Genomic DNA, 15,991 nt, shown 5'->3' on the forward strand with positions numbered 1-15,991 from the left:
TTGCAATCGGGACCAGCTGTGCGCGCATGACGTCATTTGGACGGCAGGTCCACCGGAGCTCCGCCCCCCCCCCCATCTGCAGTGATTCGACATTGCTATCATTCCGACTGTTCATTGGAGGAATAAGCTGTCAGACAGTCAATAGGCATGCAGAGGCACAATAAATTACATTCTGCATCCGAGGTGAAGGTTTGTCGTAAGGATGGTTGAAGTTATGAATAACCTAGAGTTGTCCAAGCTTTTTGGATCATCTTATTTTGCCTCACATATAAATTCAAGTTCAACCTTTGAATTGAAATTTTACATGAAAATCATTAATTTCGAGATTTTTTGAAAATAATGTGGTTGTCATGAGATAGTAAGTTAAATTGTCTTATGAGTGAATAGCGACACCGTGTGGTGATGGGATTGAAATGTTACCTGTCACTGTTATAATTTACTCAACGTTAATGAAATGTCACCTGTCACTGTTATAATTGACTCAACGTTAATGAAATGTCACCTGTCACTGTTATAAATGACTCAACGTTAATGAAATGTCACCTGTCACTGTTATAAATGACTCAACGTTAATGAAATGTCACCTGTCACTGTTATAAATGACTCAACGTTAATGAAATGTCACCTGTCACTGTTATAAATGACTCAACGTTAATGAAATGTCACCTGTCACTGTTATAAATTACTCAATGTTAATGAAATGTCACCTGTCACTGTTATAAATGACTCAACGTTAATGAAATGTCACCTGTCACTGTTATAATTGACTCAACGTTAATGAAATGTCACCTGTCACTGTTATAATTGACTCAACGTTAATGAAATGTCACCTGTCACTGTTATAAATGACTTAACGTTAATGAAATGTCACCTGTCACTGTTATAAATGACTCAACGTTAATGAAATGTCACCTGTCACTGTTATGACTCAACGTTAATGAAATGTCACCTGTCACTGTTATAAATGACTCAACGTTAATGAAATGTCTCCTGTCACTGTTATAAATGATTCAATGTTAATTAATCAATCAAATTTATTTTATAAATCCGTTTTTACATCAGCAGTTGTCACACAGTGCTTCTACAGAAACTCTGAAACCCCATAGAGCAGCAATGCAGATGTAGAAGCACAGTGGCTAGGAAAAATTTGAACCTTAGAAGGTCAAGCAGGAAATGTGAAATGACACCTCATTAGGATATAGCTGCACACACAAAGTATTGTTGGGTAGAATATACACTACCGGTCAAAAGTTTTAGAACACAGACTCATTCAAGGGTTTTTTGTTATTTTTACTATTGTCTACATTGTAGAATAGTAGTGAAGACATCAAAACTATGAAATAACACATATGGAATCATGTAGTAACCAAAAAAGTGTTAAACAAATCAAAATATATTTTATATTTTTCAAAGAGCCACCCTTTGCCTTGTTGACAGCACACTCTTGGCATTCTCTCAACCAGCTTCACCTGGAATGCTTTTCCAACAGTCTTGAAGGAGTTCCCACATATGCTGAGCACTTGTTGGCTGCTTTTCCTTCACTCTGCAGTCCAACTCATCCCAAACCTTCTCATTTGGTTGAGGTTGGGGGATTGTGGAGGCCACGTCATCTGATGCAGCCCTTCATCACTTTCCTTCTTGGTCAAATAGCCCTTACACAGCCTGGAGGTGTGTTGGATCATTGTCCTGTTGAAAAACAATTGATAGTCCCACTAAACATAAACCAGATGGGATGGAGTATTGCTGCACAATGCTGTGGTAGCCATGCTGGTTAAGTGTGACTTGAATTATAAATAAATTACAAACCGTGTCACCAGCAAAGCACCCCCAGACCTCCTCCTCCATGCTTCATGGTGGGAACCACACATGCGGAGATCATCCGTTCACGCACACCGCGTCTCACAAAGACACAGCAGTTGGAACCAAAAATCTCAATTTTGGACTCCAGACCAAAGGATAGATTTCCACCGGTCTCATGTCCATTGCTCGTGTTTCTTGGCCCAAAACAAGGCTCTTCTTATTATTGGTGTCCTTTAGTAGTGGATTCTTTGCAGCAATTCGACCATGAAGGCCTGATTCACAGTTGCCTTTAACTCTGTGAAGCATTTATTTGGGCTGCAATTTCTGAGGCTGGTAACTCTAATGAACTTATCCTCTGCAGCAGAGGTAACTCTAGGTCTTCCTTTCCTGTGGTGGTCCTCATGAGAGCCAGTTTCATCATATCGCAGCAGAGGTAACTCTGGGTCTTCCTTTCCTGTGGCGGTCCTCATGAAAGCCAGTTTCATCACAGCGCTTGATGGTTTTTGCAACCGCAAGTGAAGAAACTTTAAAAGTTCTTGAAATGTTCCATATTGACTAACCTTCATGTCTTAAAGTAATGATGGACTGACCTTCATGTCTTTAAGTAATGATGGACTGACCTTCATGTTTTAAAGTAATGATGGACTGACCTTCATGTCTTAAAGTAATGATGGACTGACCTTCATGTCTTAAAGTAATGATGGACTGACCTTCATGTCTTAAAGTAATGATGGACTGACCTTCATGTCTTAAAGTAACGATGGCCTGTCCTTCATGTCTTAAAGTAATGATGGACTGACCTTCATGTCTTAAAGTAATGATGGACTAACCTTCATGTCTTAAAGTAATGATGGACTAACCTTCATGTCTTAAAGTAATGATGGACTGACCTTCATGTCTTAAAGTAATGATGGACTGACCTTCATGTCTTAAAGTAATGATGGACTGACCTTCATGTCTTAAAGTAATGATGGACGGACCTTCATGTCTTAAACTAATGATGGACTGACCTTCATGTCTTAAAGTAATGATGGACTGACCTTCATGTCTTAAAGTAATGATGGACTGACCTTCATGTCTTAAAGTAATGATGGACTAACCTTCATGTCTTAAAGTAATGATGGACTGACCTTCATGTCTTAAAGTAATGATGGACTGACCTTCATGTCTTAAAGTAATGATGGACTGACCTTCATGTCTTAAAGTAATGATGGACTGACCTTCATGTCTTAAAGTAATGATGGACTGACCTTCATGTCTTAAAGTAATGATGGACTGTCGTTTCTCTTTGCTTATGTGAGCTGTTCTTGCCATAATATGGACTTGGTCTTTTACCAAATAGGGTTATCTTCTATACACCAACCCTATGTTCTGTATACCAACCCTATGTTCTGTATACCAACCCTATCTCCTGTATACCAACCCTATATCCTGTATACTACCCCTATCTCCTGTATACCAACTCTATATCCTGTATACCACCCCTATATCCTGTATACCACCCCTATCTCCTGTATACCAACCCTATATCCTGTATACTACCCCTATCTCCTGTATACCAACCCCATCTCCTGTATACCAACCCCATCTCCTGTATACCAACCCCATCTCCTGTATACCAACCCCATCTCCTGTATACCAACCCCATCTCCTGTATACCAACCCTATGTTCTGTATACCAACCCTATCTCCTGTATACCAACCCTATGTTCTGTATACCAACCCTATCTCCTGTATACCACCCCTATCTCCTGTATACCAACCCTATCTCCTGTATACCACCCCTATCTCCTGTATACCACCCCTATCTCCTGTATACCACCCCTATCTCCTGTATACCAACCCTATCTCTTGTATCCCACCCCTATCTCCTCTATACCAACCCTATCTTCTGTATACCAGCCCTATCTCCTTTATACCACCCATATCTCATGTATACCAACCCTATCTCCTGTATACCAACCCTATCTCCTGTATACCAACCCTATCTCCTGTATACCACCCCTATCTCCTGTATACCACCCCTATCTCCTGTATATCACCCCTATCTCCTGTATACCAACCCTATCTCTTGTATCCCACCCCTATCTCCTGTATACCAACCCTATCTTCTGTATACCAACCCTATCTCCTGTATACCACCCCTATCTCCTGTATACCAACCCTATCTTCTGTATACCACCCCTATCTCCTGTATACCACCCCTATCTCCTGTATACCACCCCTATCTCCTGTATACCAACCCTATCTCCTGTATACCACCCCTATCTCCTGTATACCAACCATATCTCCTGTATACCAACCATATCTCCTGTATACAAACCCTATCTCCTGTATACCACTCCTATCTCCTGTATATCACTCCTATCTCCTGTATACCACTCCTATCTCCTGTATACCAACCATATCTCCTGTATACCAACCCTATCTCCTGTATACCAACCCTATCTCCTGTATACCAACCCTATCTCCTGTATACCAACCCTATCTCCTGTATACCAACCCTATCTCCTGTATACTACCCCTATCTCCTGTATACCAACCCTATCTTCTGTATACCACCCCTATCTCCTGTATACCAACCCTATCTCCTGTATACCAACCCTATATCCTGTATACCAACCCTATCTCCTGTATACTACCCCTATCTCCTGTATACTACCCCTATCTCCTGTATACCAACCCTATCTCCTGTATACCACCCCTATCTCCTGTATACCAACCCTATCTCCTGTATACTACCCCTATCTCCTGTATACCACCCCTATCTCCTGTATACCACCCCTATCTCCTGTATACCAACCCTATCTCCTGTATACCACCCCCATCTCCTGTATACCAACCCCATCTCCTGTATACCACCCCTATCTCCTGTATACTACCCCTATCTCCTGTATACCAACCCTATCTCCTGTATACCACCCTTATCTCCTGTATACCACCCTTATCTCCTGTATACCACCCCTATATCCTGTATACCACCCTATCTCCTGTATACCAACCCTATCTCCTGTATACCAACCCTATCTCCTGTATACCACCCCTATCTCATGTATATCACGCATATCTCCTGTATACCAACCCTATCTCTTGTATCCCACCCCTATCTCCTGTATACCAACCCTATCTTCTGTATACCAACCATATCTCCTGTATACCACCCCTATCTCCTGTATACCAACCCTGTCTTCTGTATACCAACCCTGTCTCCTGTATACCACCCCTATCTCCTGTATACCAACCCTATCTCCTGTATACCAACCCTATCTCCTGTATACCAACCCTATCTCCTGTATACCACCCCTATCCCCTGTATACCACCCCTATCTCCTGTATACCAACCCTATCTCCTGTATACCACCCCTATCTCCTGTATACCAACCCCATCTCCTGTATACCACCCCTATCTCCTGTATACTACCCCTATCTCCTGTATACCAACCCTATCTCCTGTATACCACCCCTATCTCCTGTATACCACCCATCTCCTGTATACTACCCCTATCTCCTGTATACCACCCCTATCTCCTGTATACCAACCCTATCTCCTGTATACTACCCCTATCTCCTGTATACCAACCCTATCTCCTGTATACCACCCCTATCTCCTGTATCCCACCCCTATCTCCTGTATACCACCCCTATCTCCTGTATACCAACCCTATCTCCTGTATACCAACCCTATCTCCTGTATACCACCCCTATCTCCCGTAGGGGTGTGATTGGTTGTCATTTAATAACAGTGCATCTCCAGGGGTGTGATTGGTTGTCATTTAATAACAGTGCAACTCCAGGGGTGTGATTGGTTGTCATTTAATAACAGTGCATCTCCATGGGTGTGATTGGTTGTCATTTAATAACAGTGCATCTCCATGGGTGTGATTGGTTGTCATTTAATAACAGTGCAACTCCAGGGGTGTGATTGGTTGTCATTTAATAACAGTGCATCTCCAGGTGTGTGATTGGTTGTCATTTAATAACAGTGCATCTCCAGGGGTGTGGCTCTTTGCGTGTCTTCAGTGTGTATCTCCACAGGCGAGGGCAGCCGTCTTTAAAGGCCCTGATGACATCACACGACACCACACAGTAACAGTGGACCTCTCTGAGGAGGCTGCAGGCTGCGGCCAGGGAGCGCAGGGCGGAGTCCAGCTCTGGAGACGAGGTGGTCTGCAGTATGATTGTCTCCAGGGCGTGGCTGTAGCTCTGGGTGACCAGGTGTGTCTGCTGGACCAGGTCAGTAAATGTGAGGAGTTCCAGGTGCTGCAGAGGAACGCTGGGCTGCAATACGGAGCTGAAATGATCCATGGGAAGAGTGTGGTCCAATATCAGGCTTACCTGGAATATATTACACATTAATACACATATTACTACAACATATTACACATTAATACACATATTACTACAACATATTACACATTAATACACATATTACTACAATATATTAAAACATTACACATTAATACACATATTACTACAACATTACACATTAATACACATATTACTACAACATTACACATTAATACACATATTACTACAACATTACACATTAATACACATATTACTACAACATTACACATTAATACACATATTACTACATTACACATTAATACACATATTACTACAACATATTACACATAGTACTACAACATATCACACATTAATACACATATTACTACAACATACTACAACATTACACATTAATACACATATTACTACAACATTACACATTAATACACATATTACTACAACATACTACAACATTACACATTAATACACATATTACTACAACATAGTACTACAACATATTACACATAGTACTACAACATATCACACATTAATACACATATTACTACAACATACTACAACATAGTACTACAACATATTACACATTAATACACATATTACTACAACATATTACACATTAATACACATATTACTACAACATATTACACAATACACATATTACTACAACATAGTACTACAACATATTGCACAGTACTACAACACAGTACTACAACATTACACATTAATACACATATTACTACAACATAGTACTACAACATATTGCACAGTACTACAACATTACACATTAATACACATATTACTACAACATAGTACTACAACATTATTACACAGTACTACAACATTACACATTAATACACATATTACTACATTACACATTAATACACATATTACTACAACATATTACACATAGTACTACAACATATCACACATTAATACACATATTACTACAACATACTACAACATTACACATTAATACACATATTACTACAACATTACACATTAATACACATATTACTACAACATACTACAACATTACACATTAATACACATATTACTACATTACACATTAATACACATATTACTACAACATAGTACTACAACATATTACACATAGTACTACAACATATCACACATTAATACACATATTACTACAACATACTACAACATAGTACTACAACATATTACACATTAATACACATATTACTACAACATATTACACAATACACATATTACTACAACATAGTACTACAACATATTGCACAGTACTACAACACAGTACTACAACATTACACATTAATACACATATTACTACAACATAGTACTACAACATATTGCACAGTACTACAACATTACACATTAATACACATATTACTACAACATAGTACTACAACATTATTACACAGTACTACAACATTACACATTAATACACATATTACTACAACATAGTACTACAACATATTGCACAGTACTACAACATATCACACATTAATACACATATTACTACAACATAGTACTACAACATTATTACACAGTACTACAACATTACACATTAATACACATATTACTACAACATAGTACTACAACATATTGCACAGTACTACAACATATCACACATTAATACACATATTACTACAACATAGTACTACAACATTATTACACAGTACTACAACATTACACATTAACATAGCATTAATACATACACATTATTACAACATTATTAGACATGAATACAACATTATTAGACACGAATACAACATTATTAGACACGAATACAACATTATTAGACATGAATACAACATTATTAGACACGAATACAACATTATTAGACACGAATACAACATTATTAGACACGAATACAACATTATTAGACACGAATACAACATTATTAGACACGAATACAACATTATTAGACACGAATACAACATTATTAGACACGAATACAACATTATTAGACACGAATACAACATTATTAGACACGAATACAACATTATTAGACACGAATACAACATTATTAGACATGAATACAACATTATTAGACATGAATACAACATTAGACATGAATACAACATTAGACATGAATACAACATTATTAGACATGAATACAACATTATTAGACATGAATACAACATTATTAGACACGAATACAACATTATTAGACACGAATACAACATTATTAGACACGAATACAACATTATTAGACACGAATACAACATTAGACACGAATACAACATTATTAGACATGAATACAACATTATTAGACACGAATACAACATTATTAGACATGAATACAACATTATTAGACATGAATACAACATTATTAGACACGAATACAACATTATTAGACACGAATACAACATTATTAGACACGAATACAACATTATTAGACACGAATACAACATTATTAGACACGAATACAACATTAGACACGAATACAACATTATTAGACATGAATACAACATTATTAGACACGAATACAACATTATTAGACATGAATACAACATTATTAGACATGAATACAACATAGTACACACATTAATAGAGCATACAATACAGGGCATTCAGAAAGTATTCAGACCCCTTGAATTTTTCCACATTTTGTTACGTTACAGCCTTATTCTAAAATAATTCTATGCTTTTTTCCCCCTCATCAACCTATACACAATACCCCATATTGACAAAGGAAAAACAAGTTTTAGATATTTTTGCAAATGTATAAAAAAAAATTTTTTTTAAGAAATATGACATTTACATAAGTATTCAGACCCTTTACTCAGTACTTTGTTGAAGCACCTTTGGCAGCGATTACAACCTTGAGTCTTCTTGGGTATGACGCTACAAGCTTGTCACACCTGTATTCTGGGAGTTTCTCCCATTCTTCTCTGCAGATCCTCTCAAGGTCTGTCAGGTTGGATGGAGAGCGTCGCTGCACAGCTATTTTCAGGTCCTAGTCCGGGCTCTGGCTGGGCCACTCAAGGACATTCAGAGACTTGTCCCGAAGCCACTCCTGCATTGTCTTGGCTGTGTGCTTAGGGTCGTTGTCCTGTTGGAAAGTGAACCTTTGCCCCAGTCTGAGGTCCTGAGCGCTCTGGAGCAGGTCTTTCATCATGGATCTCTCTGTACTTTTCTCCATTCATCTTTCCCTCGATCCTGACTAGTCTCTCAGTCCTGACTGCTGAAAAACGTTACCCACAGCATGATGCTGCCACCACCATGCTTCACCGTAGGGATGGTGCCAGGTTTCCTCCAGACGTGACACTTGGCATTCAGGCCAAAGAGTTCAATCTTGGTTTCATCAAACCAGAGAATCTTGTTTCTCATGGTCTGAGAGTCTTTAGAGTCTTTTGGCAAACTCCAAGCGGGCTGTCATGTGCCTTTTACTGAGGAGTGGCTTCCGTCTGGCCACTCTACCATAAAGGCCTGATTGGTGGAGTGCTGCAGAGATGGTTGTCCTTCTGGAAGGTTCTCCCATCCCCACATAGTGTCACGACTTCTGCCGAAGTTGGTCCCTCTCCTTGTTTGCCAGTTGACGTCACCGGCTTTCTAGTCACCACCGATACATGTTTCATTCATACACACCTGGTTTCCATTCTATTAATTAATGTTCCTTATTTAACCCTCGGGCTTCCCTCTCTGTTTTGTGCGTTATTGTTCGTTCTTTTGTGCTCTGGAAGATTGTGTTTTTTCATTGTTGGTACATTACTGACTCTGCATTTTTCCCAACAACCTCACACATAGGAGCTCCATCAGAGTGACCATCAGGTTCTTGTTCACCTCCCTGATCAAGGCCCTTCTCCCGATTGCTCAGTTTGGCTGGGCGGCCAGCTCTAGGAAGAGTCTTGGTGGTTCCAAACTTCTTCCATTTCAGAATGATGGTCACTGTGTTCTTGGGTACCTTCAATGCTGCAGAAATGTGTTGGTACCCTTCCCTAGATCTGTGCCTCGACACAATCCTGTCTTGGAGCTCTACAGACAATTCCTTCGACCTCATGGCTTGGTTTTTGCTCTGACATGCACTATCAACTGTGTATTGGTATTTTATTAGAATCCCCATTAGCTGTTGCAAAAGCAGCAGCTACTCTTCCTGGGGGTCCACACAGAACACAGAACACAGAACACAGAACACAAAACATGTTAACAGAACATAATACAGAACATCAATAGACAAGAACAGCTCAAGCACAGAACTAAATACATTTTTTTAAAGGCACAAGTAGCCTTCATATCAATACAGACACAAACTATCTAGGTCAAATTGGAGAGAGGCGTTGTGCCGCGAGGCGTTGTGGCGTGAGGCGTTGTGGCGTGAGGCGTTGTGCCGTGAGGCGTTGTGCCGCGAGGCGTTGTGCCGCGAGGCGTTGTGCCGCGAGGCGTTGTGCCGAGAGGCGTTGTGCCGAGAGGCGTTGCTTTATCTGTTTTTTTAAACCAGGTTTGCTGTTTATTTGAGCAATATGAGATGGAAGGGAGTTGGATGCAATTAGGGCTCCATATAATACTGTACGCTTTCTTCAATTTGTTCTGGATTTGGGGACTATGAAAAGACCCCTGGTGGCATGTCTGGTGGGGTAAGTGTGTGTGTCAGAGCTGTGTGTAAGTTGACTATGCAAACAATTTGGGATTTAACACATTTTCAACACGTTTCTTCTAAAAAGAAGACATTATGCAGTCAGTCTGTCCTCAACTATTAGCCAAGAGAGACCGGCATGCATAGTATTTATATAAGCCCTCTGATCACAATGAAGAGCAAAATGTGCCGCTCTGTTCTGGACCAGCTGCAACTTAACTAGGTCTTTCCTTGCAGCACTGGACCACACGACTGGACAATAATCAAGATTAGACAAAACTAGAGCCTGCAGAACCTGCTTTATGGAGTGTGGTGTCAAAAAAGCAGAACATCTCTATCTCTACGGACAGACCTCTCCCCATCTTTACAACCACTGAATCTATATGTTTTGACCATGACAGTTTACAATCTAAGGTAACGTCAAGTCATTTAGTCTCCTCAACTTGTTCAACAGCCACACCATTCATTACCAGATTCAACTGAGGTCTAGAACTTATGGAATGATTTGTACTAATTACAATGCTCTTAGTTTTAGAGATGTTCAGGCCCGGTTTATTACTGGCCCCCCATTCCAAAACAGACTGCAACTCTTTGTTAACTTCTTTGGGACTGGGGGGGGGGGGGGGGGGGGGGGAGTATTGAGTAGCTTGGATAAAAAGGTGCCCAGAGTAAACTGCCTGCTACTCAGGCCTAAAAGCTAGAATATGTATATAATTAGTAGAGTTGGATATAAAACACTCTGAAGTTTCTAAAACTGTTTGAATGATGTCTGTGAGTATAACAGAACTCATATGGCAGGCAAAAACCTGAGAAAAAAGATAGAATAGGAAGTGGGAAATCTGAGGTTTGTAGTTTTTCAAGTCATTGCCTATCGAATATACAGTGTCTGTGGGGTCATATTGCACTTCCTAAGGCTTCCACTAGATGTCAACAGTCTTTAAAGGGGAGAGAAAGACAGCTGTTTCAACCAGGTGTCTGGCATGAGCTGATCACGCGCGCTCCCGTGAGAGGTAGCTGCGTTCCATTGCATTTCTAAAGACAAAGGAATTCTCCGGTTGGAACATTATTGAAGACTTATGTTAAAAACATCCTAAAGATTGATTATATACATCGTTTGACATGTTTCTACGGACTGTAACAGAACTTTTGGATTTTGTCTAGACCTAGTGATCGCGCCTACAACAAGGACTTATTTGGACATAAATTATGGACTTTATCGAACGAAACAAACATTTATTGTGGAACTGGGATTCCTGGGAGTGCTGCACTCAGATTATTGCATGGTGTGCTTTTTCCGTAAGTTTTTTTTTAAATCTGACACAGCGGTTGCATTAAGGAGAAGTGGATCTAAAGTTAAATGTATAACACTTGTATCTTTTATCAATGTTTATTATGATCAACATTTATAATGAGTATGATGCGTATATGGTTGAATCATCAGCATACATGGACACACATGCTTTGTTTAAAACCAGTGACAGGTTGTTGGTAAAACTAGAAAAGAGTAGAGGGCCTAGAGAGCTGCCCTGCGGTACAAAAACTGTGGGACCTTATATAGACAGGTGTGTGCCTTTCCAAATCATGTCCAATCAATTGAATTTACCACAGGTTTTTTTTAACCTTTATTCAACGAGGCAAGTCCGTTAAGATAAAAATTCTTATTAACAATAACAATAATTAACAATAATAATAACCCCAGCCAAAACCGGACAACGCTGGGCCAATTATATATTACCCCAAAAATATAAAATCTATTTTCGCTTTGTTATTATGAGGTATTGTGTGTAGATTGATGAGTTAAAAAACATTTGTTGTAATGTAACAAAATGTGGAAAAAGTCAAGGGGTCTGAATACTTTCTGAATGCACTGCATATTAATACAACAGGTGTAGACCTTACAAAGAAATGCAGTTAAGAAAATAATAGTTAAGAAAATATTTACTAAATAACCTAAAGTAAAAAAATAAAAAAATAAAGTAACAATCAAATAACAATGTGGAGGCTATATACAGGGTTTTACAGTACAGAGTCAATGTGGAGGCTATATACAGGGTGTTACGGTACAGAGTCAATGTGGAGGCTATATACAGGGTATTACGGTACAGAGTCAATGTGGAGGCTATATACAGGGTGTTACGGTACAGAGTCAATGTGGAGGCTATATACAGGGTGTTACGGTACAGGGTCAATGTGGAGGCTATATACAGGGTATTATGGTACAGAGTCAATGTGGAGGCTATATACAGGGTATTACGGTACAGAGTCAATGTGGAGGCTATATACAGGGTATTACGGTACAGAGTCAATGTGGAGGCTATATACAGGGTATTACGGTACAGAGTCAATGTGGAGGCTATATACAGGGTATTACGGTACAGAGTCAATGTGGAGGCTATATACAGGGTATTACGGTACAGAGTCAATGTGGAGGCTATATACAGGGTATTACGGTACAGAGTCAATGTGGAGGCTATATACAGGGTGTTACGGTACAGAGTCAATGTGGAGGCTATATACAGGGTGTTACGGTAGAGAGTCAATGTGGAGGCTATATACAGGGTATTACGGTACAGAGTCAATGTGGAGGCTATATACAGGGTATTACGGTACAGAGTCAATGTGGAGGCTATATACAGGGTATTACGGTAGAGAGTCAATGTGGAGGCTATATACAGGGTGTTACGGTTCAGAGTCAATGTGGAGGCTATATACAGGGTGTTACGGTTCAGAGTCAATGTGGAGGCTATATACAGGGTATTACGGTACAGAGTCAATGTGGAGGCTATATACAGGGTGTTACGGTTCAGAGTCAATGTGGAGACTATATACAGGGTATTACGGTACAGAGTCAATGTGGAGGATATATACAGGGTGTTACGGTTCAGAGTCAATGTGGAGGCTATATACAGGGTATTAGGGTACAGAGTCAATGTGGAGGCTATATACAGGGTATTACGGTACAGAGTCAAAGTGGAGGCTATATACAGGGTGTACTGGTACCGAGTCAATGTGGAGGATATATACAGGGTGTACTGGTACCGAGTCAATGTGGAGGATATATACAGGGTGTACTGGTACCGAGTCAATGTGGAGGTAAAGGTTAGTCAAGGTCATATGTAGGTAAGGGGTAAAGTGACTATGCATAGATAATAAACAGTGAGAAGCAGACTTGGTGCTCCGGTACCGCTTGCCGTGCAGTAGCAGAGAGAACAGTCTATGACTTGGGTGACTGGAATATCTTGACAATTCTTTGGGCCTTCCTCTAACACCGCATAATATATAGGTCCTGGATGGCAGGAAGCTTGGCCCCAATGATGTACTGGGCCATACGCACTACCCTCTGTAGCGCCTTACGGTCGGATGCCAAGCAGTTGCCATACCAGGCCGTGATGCAACAGGTCAGGATGCTCTCGATGGTGCAGCTGTATAACTTTCCAATCTCCAGAGGAGGAAAAGGTGTTGTCTTCATAACTTTCTTGGTGTGTTTGCACCATGTTAGTTTGCTGGTGATGCGGACACCAAGGAACAGTGAAGAGGCGACTCCGGGATGCTGGCCTTCTAGGCAGAGTTGCAAAGGAAAAGCAATATCTCAGACTGGCCAATAAAAACAAAAGATTAAGATGGGAAAAAGAACACAGACACTGGACAGAGGAACTCTGCCTAGAAGGCCAGCATCCTGGAGTCACCTCTTCACTGTTGACATTGAGACTGGTGTTTTGTGGGTACTATTTAATGAAGCTGCCAGTTGAGGACTTGTGTGGTGTCTGTTTCTCAAACTAGACACACAAATGTACTTGTCCTCTTGCTCAGTTGTGCACCAGGGCCTCCCACTCCTTTTTCCAGTTTGTGCTGTTCTGTGAAGGGAGTAATATACAGCGTTGTACGAGAGCTTCAGTTTCTTGGCAATTTCTCGCATAGAATAGCCTTAATTTCTCAGAACAAGAATAGACTGACGAGTTTCAGAAGAAAGTTATTTGTTTCTAGCCATTTTGAGCCTGTAATCGAACCCACAAATACTGGTGCTCCAGATACTCAACTAGAGTAAAGAAGGCCAGTTGTACTGCTTCTTTAATCAGAACAGAACAGTTTTCAGCTGTGCTAACATAATTGCAAAAGTGTTCTCTAATGATCAATTAGCCTTTTAAAATTATAAACTTGAATTAGCTAACACAATGTGCCAGTAGAACACAGGAGTGATGGTTGCTGATAATGGGCCTCTGTACACCTATGTAGATATTCCATGAAAATCAGCAGTTTGCTGCTACAATAGTCATTTACAACATTAACAATGTCTACACTGTATTTCTGATCACTTTGATGTTATTTTAAATGGACAATTGTTTTTGCTTTTCTTTTCAAAAACAAGGACATTTCTAAGTGACCCCAAACAATTGAACAGTAGTGTAGATGAAAACGCTCTTGGTAGACAGTGTGGTCTACAGCTTATCATAGGGTACTCTACCTCCGGCGAACAATACCGAGAATATTAGACATCACCAGCAGTTATTGACAAATAGACCTCGTCTTACCGGACGTAGCTGTTCTGTCGATGAACCGAAAACAACAACTATCCCAAATAATTAATATTAGACATCACACACCCCGCCCCTCGTCTTACTGGACAAAACTGTTCCGTCCTGCCGATGTAAGGAAAACCCAGCCGACTGTATATTATCCGCGTTCAGCCACGACTTGGTGAAACATAAGATATTACAGTTTTTAATGTCCCGTTGGTAGGATAAACTCAAACAGAGCTCATCCAGTTTATTCTCCAGTGATTGCACGTTGGTTAATAGAATGGAGATAGAGGCGGGTTACCCACTCGCTGACGAATTCTCACAGGCACCCTGATCTGCGCCCCCTGTGTTTCCTTATTTTCTTCATGTGAATGACAGGGATTTGGGCCTCGTCTGGGAGCAACATTATATCCTTCCTGTCAGACTCATTAAAGAGAAAATCCTTGTCCAGTTCGAGGTGAGTAATCGCTGTTCTGATGTCCAGAAGATGTTTTCTGTCATAAGAGACAGTAGCATCCACATTATGTACAAAATACGTTTCAAACCAAAAAAACACAAAATAGCAGAATTCAGGAGTCAGTAAAACGGCAGCCATCCCTTCCGGAACCATTCTTCTAATATTACATAAAACACATTATATACACCATACTACACACATTAAATACACCATACTACACACATTAAATACACCATACTACACACATTATATACACCATACTACACACATTATATACACCATACTACACACATTATATACACCATACTACACACATTATATACACCATACTACACACATTAAATACACCAT

General features: G+C 40.0%; 1 protein-coding gene across 1 annotated transcript in view; it reads right to left on the reverse strand.

Annotated features, from left to right (window-relative positions):
• Positions 1-5,557: 5,557 nt before the first annotated feature.
• Positions 5,558-15,991, reverse strand: part of fbxl8 (F-box and leucine-rich repeat protein 8) — a 30,631-nt gene continuing 20,197 nt past the window's right edge. Inside the window, exon 7 of the mRNA XM_031829482.1 lies at positions 5,558-6,135. Coding sequence (XP_031685342.1) covers positions 5,770-6,135 — 366 coding nt within the window. The 3' untranslated portion in view covers positions 5,558-5,769. The remainder of the gene's footprint in view (positions 6,136-15,991) is intronic.

This window comes from Oncorhynchus kisutch, linkage group LG8, assembly GCF_002021735.2.
Source record: "Oncorhynchus kisutch isolate 150728-3 linkage group LG8, Okis_V2, whole genome shotgun sequence".
NCBI classification, from domain to species: domain Eukaryota; kingdom Metazoa; phylum Chordata; class Actinopteri; order Salmoniformes; family Salmonidae; genus Oncorhynchus; species Oncorhynchus kisutch.